This window comes from Lutra lutra, chromosome 1, assembly GCF_902655055.1.
Source record: "Lutra lutra chromosome 1, mLutLut1.2, whole genome shotgun sequence".
Lineage (NCBI taxonomy): Eukaryota > Metazoa > Chordata > Mammalia > Carnivora > Mustelidae > Lutra > Lutra lutra.
The window spans coordinates 206,350,344-206,363,306 of record NC_062278.1 but is presented as its reverse complement, the minus strand read 5'-3'; the positions used below and the strand labels follow the sequence as shown (position 1 = coordinate 206,363,306).

Here is a 12,963-nt window from a genome sequence, read left to right as displayed (position 1 = left end):
GTGCTGCGCAGACCCAGCACTCGTTGGTTGGCAAGCCCTGCCGGCAAGCCCCAGGGAATGGCTGATTCCTACAGCACAGCCCTGCCCCCTGGCCTTGGCTGGGCCTCTCTCTGCTGAAGGGCTCCTGACTCACCCTCCCTGATTTCCCAGTGAACTTCCCAAGCAGCTATTTTACGTCTTTGCAACTTTCCCAAGGTCTTGGTCCGCTCATTTAATAGGATTATAACAAACTTGCCACCCAACACAGGCACCCTCAAGCCCCCTCTTCTGGGCATCAAAATTCCCTTACCATGGTTTATTCAACAGGGACGGACCTGACTCTTGTCACCCCACTATCTCAATCTGGGTTCCCAGGGAGCAGAGCCCAAGACGGGTGGTTTATTTGGAGTGTGCAGAAAAGTACAGAGAGGGGAAAAGCACAAGCCACTGGGAGGGAAAGCAACCAACAAAGGGTGTTACCGGCCAAACGACCTCTGCGGTAACAGGTTTTAGCTGAGTCACCCCACCTAAGGGACTAGAGAGCTCAGGTATTACACACCTGCCCAGCGGCTCCAGCCTGAGGGCTGTGGCTAGGGGACGCTAACTCCCCAGCACCTTGAGCTTGCTGCACCTGAGATCCGCTGACACAGGCGATGCAGGGAGCGGCAGCCGGCAAGTAAGCGGGCAGGCACTGAAAACGCAGCGGGACGTGGCCAGGGCCCCACCACTCCCCGTGCTGGGTGCTGTCAAGTGAGAGGCAGGCAGACAGACACAGCCACCCATACCCCAACAGCGGCCACGGAAGAGGAAGGGCGCAGGGACCCAGACGCCTGCAGGCACAGAGAGCAGACTCCCCACTAGATGGAGCTTGCGGCAGGCAGTCTTCTCCCCAGGCAGTCTTCTCCCGAGACCCCAGCCACCCCCACCTCCCGGGGCTCACGCCCACGTGCAACCCCCTGAGTGGGCAGCACCCAGTGACTGGCTTCTGACAAACAGATGACAACGAAAGTAACAAGATGTCATTTCTGAGATTAGGTTACAAAAGATCATAACCCTTGAGGGCGTAATGCTGCATGAAATAAACCGGTCACAAAAAAACAAGCACTGTACAATTCTACTTCTACGAGGTACCTCAAGTAAATTTATAGACACAGAAATAACAGTGGTTGCCAGGGGCTGGGGGCGGGGGGGTTATTAAGAGGTACAGAGTTTCCATTTTACAAGACGAAAAATTGCAGTGGTGGATGGTTGCACAATGTGAATGTATTTAATACCAATGAACTTATACCTAAAAAGGGTTTATATGGTAAATTTTATGTTGTACTTTAACACGCACCCATGTGCATACAAGAGTGTGCGTAACTGGAAGGGAAAAGACTGTAACTCTTCCTCTTCCAGAAGTCCCCCTCTTCTGGAAGGCCCACTTAGCAAAGAACTGAGCGGACCCTCAGCCAACACACAGTGAGGAAAGGAGTCCCCCAGCTTGACGGCCTGCACTGCCAGCAGGTCACTGAGCGAGCCTGGAAGTGGATTCTCCCCTGTCAGGCTCAGAGAGGAGCGCAGCCTTGGCTGATAACCTTGAGTGCAGCCTTGGGAGATCCGACCCTGACCTCAAGGACCCAGATAAGAAAACCAAGGCCCAGAGAGATTAAGGATGTGTCCAAGGACAGAGCAGACAGGCAGCTGAGTCAGGATTAAAGCCAGAGCTACCCAATTCTCCAGCCTGTTTTTTCTCAACAGCCAATGTGCCTAGGTACCTGGGAACCATGAGAGTTCCATAGAGAACTAGAAACAGACAGGAAGGCCCCACATGAGCAGTGCAGGAGGGGAGCTGAGGTCAGGGATCCCCGGGATCTCCAACCACCAGCATTCACAGCATGAGGCGCTGACCAGGGCTCCCTGGAAAGCCCAAGTCCAGGCTCAGCCACCACCACAGACACCACGGGGCTGGCCCCGGAAGCTCCGCCATCGCTGCGGCTGGCCAGGTAGGGCTTCGTGTGAAGTTCAGGTTTCCTGGTGAGCCTGTCTAGGGAAGCCAGGCTAGTGCAAGAGACCTCAGGCTTGTTTTGTTCTTGTTACTGGTTTTTTTTGTTTTTTTTTTTTTTAAACATAGTCCTTCCTCTACATTCAGACAGAGCAACCTAGAGCTCCAGGGAGTTTACCTTTATCCTGACACACCCAGGGGCTCTGCAGAACAGACAGAGGATACCTGTTGCTCAGCAATTCTGAAAAACAGAACTCCTGATCCTTGTCTTCCAGCCCTGGGCATGTGAGGGGGTGTGGTGGGCGGTGGGTTGGGGGCAGGCTCAGGGGACCCATCTGGGTTCAACTTCTAGTGCCAGCCCTGGCAGTGTGCCTTGGACAATGGTGTCTGTACTCTCTAAGCCCCCAGGCTCTTACTAGGGAACAGGGATAGAATCCCAGACCTCACACTTCACTGTGAGGACCCAAGAAAACACCACATATAACCATCCAGCAAAGTGTCTAGCCAAACACATGTGAGTTATACGAAGTTACATTACCATGGCTTAAAACTATTAAAATTAGATTTGGCTTCTCCTGCAGATGAATCCTTCCACTCCTTTCACCCACCCACCCTTCTCCTAAGCATGGTCACCTCGTCTCTAAGTTTCTCCACGTCTCTAAGTTTCTCCACGTTTCATACAACTGATCTTCCTACTGACACTTTCCTCAAGTCCTTGCCTCTGGGGGATTGGCTTCCCACTGCCCATACAATCAAAGTTGAAACTCCACCACCTCAGATCCAACTTGGCCCCACCCACCTAATCACCTGCCACGGTCCAAGAGAAATGCCTCACTTTATATTCCTGGTCGGCTAAGTAAGCCACCCGGTTTCTCTGTTCAACAAGAAGCTTTTCTTCAGCAACTACTATGTTAAAATACCAGACTATACACACTTAAATAGAACACAATTCCTACTGGGTGGAAACACAGAGCAGAGAGGAGAAGCAGGGCAAGAAAGCTGGGGGAGGCTTTCTGGAGAGAGTGGCACTGAGCTCAGGCTAAAGGGCTTGCAGGCCTGCTGTGCCCCAGAGGGCAATCCGAGCATATGAACTTTGGTCCTCCTCCAGGACTTTGGCCAGATCTGATCAAGTACAGTGACAGCCACAAATGTGTCAAATGCAAGTGATGGGCCAGGTACGCACTAAGCCTTTGCATGCCTTGTCTAATCTTCTGACAATGGATGATATAGATTCATCCCCATTTATGAATGGGGAAACAAGGGCACGAAGCTGTGAAGAAACTTGCCCAAGGTCACACAAGTGTGGGGAATGGAAAGCTTCTACCATTTCTCCTTTGTTCTTCTCTTCCTCAGGTAAAAACATCCCTCTTTCCAGAAAGTGCCCCTCCCATGCTGACAAGGCTGAGTTAGTGACTCCAAGATAGGGTGGGCCTGACTCAGAGTACCAGGACCAGGAGGAGTGGATCAGAGACCTCTCTGCAGGACCCACAAAGGCAAGACCACAGAGCGTAGCTATGGCATCCCATTGTGGGGACACTAAAGCAAAAGGGGAGAAAAAACATACGGAAAGACTGGCAATGCAATAAAAAGAAATCCGAATGACTGCATTCAAAATGGGCACTTGCAAACAGCAAAAGAAGACATGCAAATACAGTAAGCCCTTGACATTAATCATCTGGGAAAGGCAAATGGAAACAGCAATGAGATTTCTCTATGTATCCATTAAAAAGCCTTTTTTAAAAAAAGATTTTATTTATTTATTTGAGAGAGAGAATGAGAGAGAGCGTGAGCCTGAGCGAGCGAGCATGAGAAGAGGGAGGGTCAGAGGGAGGAGACTTCCCGCTGAGCAGGGAGCCCGATATGGGACTTGATCCCAGGATTCCGGGATCATGACCTGAGCCCAAGGCAGACACTTAACCAACTGAGCCACCAAGCACCCTAGAAAACCTTTTTAAAAACTTGTAGCAAGAGCTTTACGGTATAAAGACTGAACATTGTTACTGTACGGAAATTTAAAAAGTAACTTAGGAGGCTGATGTATGTGAAAAGAATGATGCTTCACCCCTGCAGTCTTCCCCAAACCCACAACCCCAGTCTAGAGGAAAACCGGAAACCTCCCCACCGCCCCCCAACAGGTGGCTCTACGAAACACCTGGCTGCCACCTGGAGCTGCCGAGCTCATCCAAGACCAGGAAGGTCTTCGAGGCGGCCAGGGAAGCAGCAAGCGCAGGTGGTGTGGTGCCCTAAATGGGATCCTGGGAAAGACAAAGGACTTCAGGTTAAAAACCAAGAAAATGTGGTTTCCTTAGTTTCCCTTAGTGACAGTTTCTCCGAATTTCCTTGCTTTTGAGAACCTTGACAGTTTTTCGGAGTTGTGGTCAGGCAGTGCACACAAAGTCCCTCAACTGGGACTCATGTGATGCTCTTCCCATAATTAGGCTGGGATTATGGGTATCTGGGAAGAAGACCGGGGCAGAGGGTCTCACCTGTCGCACCTCAAGGGTATACACCATCAGCCTGATCTACCACTGCCGACGCTGACCCTGACCGCCTCTCTGGGGAGGTATCCATCTGGTTCTCCACTGTAAAGTGCTTCTTTTCTCCCCGTCTCCATACGGTGTTCTCTGGAAGGAAGCCGCTATGCACAGTGCACGCTTAATGAAGGGGGTTAAATCCCACCGCCTTGAGGGCAGAGTACTTACATCAATTATTTCGTATTTTTGCCCAAATTTGTCTATTTCCCCCATTTACTTATTTGATCATATGAACTCAGATATTTATTTTATACTTTGGCCTATAATCCAATCCAGTACTTTGCTTTATTGCAAAATATACTTTCCAGCACTGACCACCAGGAGCTCTTTCAGTTGGCTCCTGTGTCCCTTTGACATGTACCATATTTATTTTAAACGGACATCTTTGTCTTGTCTAAGTGGCCTGGGACCTCCCCGGAAGCCGTGAACGCTATGTGTCCCCTAGGTCGCACTCTGCCGGGCACACCGCAGACATGCAGTAAACATATGGCGAAAGCTGGAAGCAACGGGGGAAGGAAGGACGTTCTCGTTCCCCGGTGGGCGGCAGGTGCTTGTGCTGTGCTGCCTGGAGCCTGAGAACCCTGATTTTCCTTTGGAAACAAGGTCCGCCCTCGTTCTCAGCCTCATGATGGAGACAAATGATGAAGCCAGTCAACAAAGTACCGCCTTCACCCCTGGATCTGGGATGGGGAGTGACACGTAACCTCCCTTAGGATCAGCCCGGCACCCTCTCATCCCACACCAACGTGGGGCTGGCGCTGCTGGAGCTGCTGGCAGGCAGATCATGAGCGGAGCCGACAGAGTGGAGAGAGGGGCTCCTTCTGAGGCCCAAGCCATAGTGTCCCTGAGTCCTAGGACTCCCCAAATTCCCTTCTTGCTTACTCTGGTTTGGGCTGAGTTTTCTGTTCCTTGTAACTAAAGCAGTTTCTACTGCTCCTGCTTTGCTGGCCTGGATTTTGAGCATGGATTGTCCACAGAGGTAAGATGACTGACCACTGACCTGCACAGCCACCGGGGTCACTGCACAGAGGCCTTCAAGGCAGGGGTGGGGGGTGCTCCAGTGAGGACGAGAGAGCAGACAATCCTCTGACTGCTGCGCCCGCAGTTATCCAACAGCTGCTTACTACCGTCATCCCGGACCGAAGAAGGGCACCACGGAAGTTCAAGGAGCTCACAAACACATCACCCCCTCCCCCAACAGCTGTATTATTAAATGCCTCCCTGATATGGTCAGGCCCACCGAACTCCTGGAGTCATGAAATATCCACCAACACAGACCACCCTGTTGTGACCAGGAGCCCTTGGTTCCACTCTGTGGTACAACTGCTTCAAGAGGGTAATGAGGGTAAAAGGTCTGAACCAAGAAGGTCCCAGGCTGGGCCAATGGTCAAGCTGAGACACGAAGTCACAGAGCAAGTTCCTGCCAACATCAGTCATGCTCCCTCCGACGTTAATGGACGGCGTCCTAGTAAGCTGGATGCATGTATAGCTTAACACACACCCGGCTGACCATGGTACCGGATGGCCACATTACCCGCAAAGGAAACAGAGGAACGTACCATCACACTCAGAGAAGGCGGCAGAGGAAGAGCTCTGCCCTCTGAGCTTTGCTTTTCCTCCTCAACAACATACTCAGCCCAGCACAAGTCCACGGGACCAAAGCACAATGTGTGAAGGATGGACAGTTTATCCACTACCTGGCAGGTAAAAACTTTAGGGATGGGCTCTGGAGCTTGCCAGATTTCCGAGTAATGACTCCAGTGTCAGAGTGAGTGAGTTCCTCTGCCTCAGACCCTCAACTGGAGCGACTCTTATTTCCTCATAGACATCAAATCTCAGTCAACTGAGGACAGTACAGTCCAGAAGCAGCAGGGACCCGGAGTCAGGAGTCCTGGGGTTCTGATGGCAGTGCTGACCCCACGTAAGCTGAATAACAGAGGCCCTTGATCACTCCAGGCCCCATTTCCTTAACTGTAAAAGGGATTTAAAAAACCCAAAACACAAAACTCCACTCTCTCTACCTAACTGCATTTTGAGGAGAAAATCAGACCTAACCGACCTAACCGATCTGAAGAAATAAGGCACACACAGCATACGTTAGATGGTGTCAAGACTCTGCTGACAACATTCTCTAGAGATGCTCCGTGGTTCTCATGACCACTGGGGCAAGGAGGAGATGGCCTGGCTGCTAGCGCCATCTCAGGCTGCTCGGCCCCGGGCATGGTGTGTGAGCTGCCCAGCTAGGATCCTGAACCCACCCGGCCACAGCGATTACAACCACACACCCCACCCTGGTGTTGTAGGACAGTCTCACTTTTGTGTCATTTGGGGTTTCCTTTCAAACAAGGCTATTCACTAACTGTGACTAGGTGTTTGTGGTGCCTGGGTAGAGCCGGTCAAGTACACATATTCACCAGTCAGAAGATGGCCACCCTCACACACTCCCAGGACCCCTGCCTTGGCCGATCTCCACCCAACCCTCAGGGATCTCCCCGGCCACACGATGAGCACCTACCCACTCTGGCCGCTCACTGGGCTCCCCTGGTTTGTGGTCAAGGGCCACAGGCGGGGGCGAGTAGTCCTTCACGGGAGTGGTGAACTCCACCGGTCCCGTCCCTGGCAGGGGCAGTTTCAGCAGTGGGCAGCTGGGACGAACAAGAAGGAGAGAAGGGTTAGGACACGGCGGGAGCACAGTCTGCGCCGGGATGAGTAACGCAGGAGCCACCGCAGGTACAGTGCACGTGTGCAAAATATTGGAATCATAAAACTTCAGGGCTAGAAACACACTCACAGAAGCCGCCTTCTGAGATCAGAAATTTTTCAAGCTCATTTTTAGTCACAGAAAGCTTACAAGGAAGTCTAATTCATAAATCAGGTTGAACATTTTTAGAGACATAACAAAGATGCTAAAAAAAAAATTGTCAAATTAGATGTAAGCAAGACAACAACAAGAAACTGGGGCGGTGGGGGGGGATCTATAAAAATCCCAAAGAGCCTGAGGCATACTGCTGGGCAATTGCTCCAATTTAAAGAGACCACGAAAGTTGTGTAGAACACACTGAGGGCATGGTTTATAATCAGACCCGCCATTCACAAGGGAAAACCCTGACCTTGTATCAAAAAGCTGGCACACTGATGTGCATTTTCTTTCACAACTTTTTAAGAATACTTCTGTTTTTAATTGAGAATTAACTTTTATAGAATACAACGCACTAATCTTAACTACGTAGTTCAATAAGTTTTTAAATATACATACACCTGTATAATCACTACCTAGATCAAGCTATAGGACATTTCCAGAACCTCAGAAGGCACCTTGTACCCTTGCCCAGTGAAGAGCATCCCCCAAACTACTATCGGGGGTGCCTGGGTGGCTCAGTGAACGTCTCTTGGTCTCATCAGGTCTTGATCTCAGGGTCGTGAGTTCAAGCCCTGCACTGGGCTCCGCAGTGGGTGTGGAGCCTACTCAAAAAAATAAAATAAATAAATTAGAACTTCTACCACCATAAATTAGCTTTGCCTTTTTAATGGCTTACAAATGAAAGCACCTATGCCACGTGTGTACTCATGACTGGCTGCTTTCACTTAAACTTTATCTGCTAGATTCACCCACACCAGTGCATGCGGCAGATCACCCCTTCCCACAGATATGTGCCGTTCCCCTGAATTACACCTCAGTGCATTTTCCCAATCCGTTGTCAAGGAACCTTTGGCTGGTTTCCAGTTTCAGTTATTAAGAATAAAGCTATTATGGTCATCTTTATATACGGCTTTCGGTGGCCATACGCACTCCTTCTGTTGGGGTGTGTTCCTAGAAGACAACTTCTGGGTGTTAGAGTGCGCTTGTTCTGCTTTGTAGAGAATACTAATTTTCCAAAGTAGTTGCACAAATGTTATGTGCCCACCAGTGGTGTGACGTGAATTTCAGATGCTCCAGAGCCCTGCTACCTCTAGATGCTGTCAGGCCAATTAACTGCAACCATGGCCAGGAGAAGGCCTGGGTCTCTGTGGTTTCAATGTGCAACAATGTTGAAAAGTCTTTTGCATGCTTTTTGGCCATTTGGACACATTCTCTTTTCTTCAACTCTTTCGATTATCTTTTTCTCATTGATTCATAGCTCTTTATATATTCTAGCTATGAGTACGGAGTCCTCTTCACAGCTCCACATTTCCCTCCTTGTACAACTTTCACAGCACCCCACCACACTTGGTGTATTGTGTTATTTTCGTTCTCATCTCAAGGTATTTCCTAATTTCCCTTCTGATTACTTGACTCATTGGTTGTTTTAGTATGTACCGTTTAACTTCCACTTATCTGTGGGTCTTCCAGTTTTCCTTCTAATATTTTTAGATTCATTCCACTGTGGAAAAGACACTCTAAATGATTTCAGTCTTCTTTCATTTATTAAGACTTGCTTAATGTGGCCTAGCATACGGTCTATCAGGGAGAAATTTCCATGAGCACTTGAGAAGAAGGTCAATCCTGCCACTGCTGGGTGTTCTCTACACGTCTGTTAGGTCTGGCTGGCAGACACTCTTGCTCAAGTTCCCCATTTCCTTATCATCTTGTCTGGTTTTTGTAGCCAGTACTGCAAGTGCAGGATTCAAGTAACTGTCACTGCAGATTTCTCAATTTTGCATTTCAATTCTGTCCATTTTTGATTCATATGCTTTGGGGGCTCTTGTTGGGGTGTATGTGTGTGTGTGTGTAACTGTCGTGCACTCTTGCTTATTAAGGCATTTATCAACATCCTTCTTTGTCTCATAACCTTTTAAATAGTATCCGATAACCATACAGCCACTCTAGGTCTCTTTCTGTTACTATTTGGCACGGAATATATTTTTCCATCCTCTTATTTTCAGCCTCTCTGTGTTATTACATCTGATGTGTAGTCTGTATCTGAAGTGTCCTGTAGACAGCATACAGATTCTTTTTAAATCTAATCTGCCAATGTCTCTTTTAATAGAAGAGTTTAACCCACTCACATTTTATATGATTACTAATAAGGAAGAATTTATTTGTACCACTTGTTTTTGCATGTCTTATAGGACTTTTGTTCCTCAATTCCTTCAATTGTTTTTTTGTGTTTGTTTGTTTGGTTTTTGGTATCTGGCTGATTTTTGGTAGTGTGCCACTTTGACTCCCTTCTTTCCTTTTCTGCATTTTTCAAGTTATCATTTGGTCACTATGGGGAGTACAATTAACAATTTACAACAACCTAGATTAAATACTGCTGTTATAGAGGGGTTCTACAGACATGAGCAAGCAGGAGAAGAGGTCAGTGACCTTGAAAATAAGACAACTGAAACCATCCATCCAAACTAGAAGAGCTTAGTTTCAATAGTACCTAAACACTGTTTCTACAGCTCTCTGTCTCTCCCCTTTTATAATATTATCGCCACAGATTCCAATCTGTATATTGTAGGCCCATCATCTTAGACTTAAAAATAATTGTTCAATGCACTTCCCTTTTAAAGCCCTAAAGACAAAGAAAGATGTTACAAACCAAACCAAAAGTTACAATCTGGTTACCTTTACTAGTGCTATTTTTTTTTAAAGATTTTTTTGAATTTATTTATTTTACACAGAGAGAGAGAGATCACAAGTAGGCAGAGAGGCAGGCAGAGAGAGAGGGGGAAGTAGGCTCCCTGTTGATCAGAGAGCCTGACGCGGGGCTCGATCCCAGGACCCTAGGATCATGACCTGAGCCGAAGGCAGAGGCTTAACCCACTGAGCCACTCAGGCGCCCCTACTAGTGTTATTTTTAATTTCAAATTACTGTCTAGTATCCCTTCATTTCAGCCTGAAGGGCTTTCTTTACTTAGTGTTCTTGTACAGCAGACCCAGTGGTAGCTAATCCCCTCAGCTTTGTTTGTCTGGATATATCTCAATTTCTCCATTACCAAACAATCGTATGGTATAATATATGATTCTTTCCTGAGTTTTTTTCCATTCAAAACTTTAAATGTTATCCCATTGCCTTCTGGCCTCCATGGTCTTGGAGGGGAAATCAGCTGTCAATCGTACCAACACTCCCCTGAACACGAACAGTTGTTCCTCTCTTGCTGCTTTCAAAAGCCAAGGTTCAACTGTTTGGAGGTAGGAGTCAAGGGCTGTCTCCAGACTTAGCTAAGGTTCTGCTCTGGAAAGCTCTGCACAGCACACGGGCTACGCCCTGGACTCTGCCTGTGGAGAGGAGTCTGGAGGCCCAGACCTAAGACGGATGGAGCGTGAGCTTCACTCCAGGATAAAAGCAGGCAGTACTCAGTACTCTCCATGTCTGCGTTCGCGTCCCACACCACAGCTGCTCGAAGCACACTGACTGGACTAGATGCAGCCTTTTTCTCAAACCGTAAATTACTAAAAACATCTGTGAATTCCAGGAGTCCAAAACTACAGCAGGAAGAGAAAGAAGGGAAGGACACTCCAGAGCCTCCAACTTTCTTAGGACAAAGTCTCTTGGGAAAAAGGTCCACAGACCTTGAAATTCTTCAAGAGGCTCCCAGTGATTCTTCTGTGCCCTGGAGCCACACAATTGCTCTCTTGCTTCTGAGGCTCCATCCCTGCTGGAACACGCTTGCCCATTCTTCTAGATAACTCATCTCTGGGCTCTCAGTTGTGGTACCACTTGCCCCAGGAAGTCTTTCCCCTTTCCCCAATATCTGGGTTCCCTTCGGTAGCTCCTCCTGTGAGCTACCAAAGTGCCCCATACTCACCCCAACATGGTTCTTATCACTGACAGTGGACCAGTTTCTGTACCCGTACTAGCGGTAGTTTCTCTCACTGAGCACCTATGTGCCAGATATGGATCCCAGTGCCTCCCACCTATGTGCTCAGGTGAGCCTCACCACAACCCAATGAGACACGTACAAGCTACCTCACCACTAGAGAGCAACAAAACCAGTATGTCAACACCGACAGTGTGGCACCAGAGTCTGTGTTCTTAAGGTCACACTTAAATACCTTGTACTGCATTTTTTTTGCTAAAAAAATTTAATCGACCATATATCCCTCTTAACGTAGGCAAAGAAAAACACCAAATTCTACAAGACTGCAAAATGCGAGGGAATAATCACCATCCATGGCTGCCAAATTCTAGCCAAAAGGAAAGCTTTGAAGGAAAGTGTCAGGCAATTTTCAAAAGTAAAAACACTCGCTTTTCCAAGGTTAGAAAACAGACTAGAGACATTTAAAGAAACTGTCTGGGGATTTCTACCACCACCCCCATGTTACTTCTGCAAAACTCGTTTCTGAGACCAGATTATATCTTGGCTTACCCTGATCTCACAGGGGCAAAGGAAATGAACCATGTCTCTAATACCTCCTCTTCCTTTCCTGCCTCAGCTCCACCCATCCAGCTGCTCAGGCCAAGCACTTTGATCTTGACTCTTCTTCTCATACTTCACATCTGGTCCTCAGACTATCCTGAAGGCTCCACCTTCAAAATATATCCAGATAAGGCCACATCCAGGCCTTCCACTTGGACTAAGCAACCATCAGCTCTCACCTGGGGCAATGCACTAGCCTAGCTAGATTCTGCTTCTATCCCTGAAATCACTTATCTCTTAGCCAGGTATGGACCTGAAATCCCCAATCGCCCCCACCCGTAACTCTGTTACCACACCTGTGTGGCCCGTTCCCCACATAAGACCACCCGACACATCTCCTACAGGCTACTGGTGCCCTTCCCTTATCCCCCCGTTCTTATTTCTGGGTATGCTGGCTCAATTCCCAATTTCCAGCTGCTAGCATTTGCATCTCTGTCCCTGATTCTGTTCCATGGCTGTTGGAGGCCTCTCTGCCTAAGTGGTGGGAACTGATGCTAGCGGGAAGCAGCCCTCAACCAGCGGCTGATGTTGTTACTGTACAGACTAGGGGTTCACAAACTACAGCCAATGGCCCATTTTTGTGTGGTCCATGACCTAAGAATGGTTTTTACACATTTAAGAGGTTCTTTTAAACAAACAAACAAGGGACACCTGGGTGGCTCAGTCAGTCAAACATCTGCCCGGCTCAGGTCATGACCTCGGTCGGGTCACTGAGCACCAAGTTGGCAGGCTCCCTGCTCAGTGCGGAGTCTGCTTCTCCCTCTCCCTCTGCTCCTTCCCCCCTCATGCTCACTCTCTGTCTCAAATAAAATCTTTAAAAAACTAAAACAACAACAACAAAGTGACTGAGGCGGTGTGTGGCTTTACTCTCTGGCCCTTTAGGGAAAGAGTCCGCTGACCCCTGGCACAGACTGTCCAAGCCCCCACACCCAGGCAGGAGCTCCGAGGCAGCTGTCCTACCCCATTTCTGCACATTCCCCGGTGAGATGACACAGCTGCCTGTGGGGCTCACTCCCGGATGCTGCTCCTTGCTTCCTAGCTCACTGCTCACTGGCACCCGAGCTCATGTCATCTCACACACAAGCTACACATACTCAATCCTTGCATTAGGGGAACCCAAACCAAAACGCCCTCCAG

The 12,963-nt window shown here is 48.6% G+C and overlaps 1 protein-coding gene across 1 annotated transcript in view; it reads right to left on the bottom strand.

The window, feature by feature from the left end:
- The window catches only part of SCAP (SREBF chaperone), a 67,798-nt gene that overhangs the window by 14,812 nt on the left and 40,023 nt on the right, over positions 1-12,963 (bottom strand). The window contains exon 3 of the mRNA XM_047695243.1: positions 7,013-7,142. Coding sequence (XP_047551199.1) covers positions 7,013-7,142 — 130 coding nt within the window. The remainder of the gene's footprint in view (positions 1-7,012; positions 7,143-12,963) is intronic.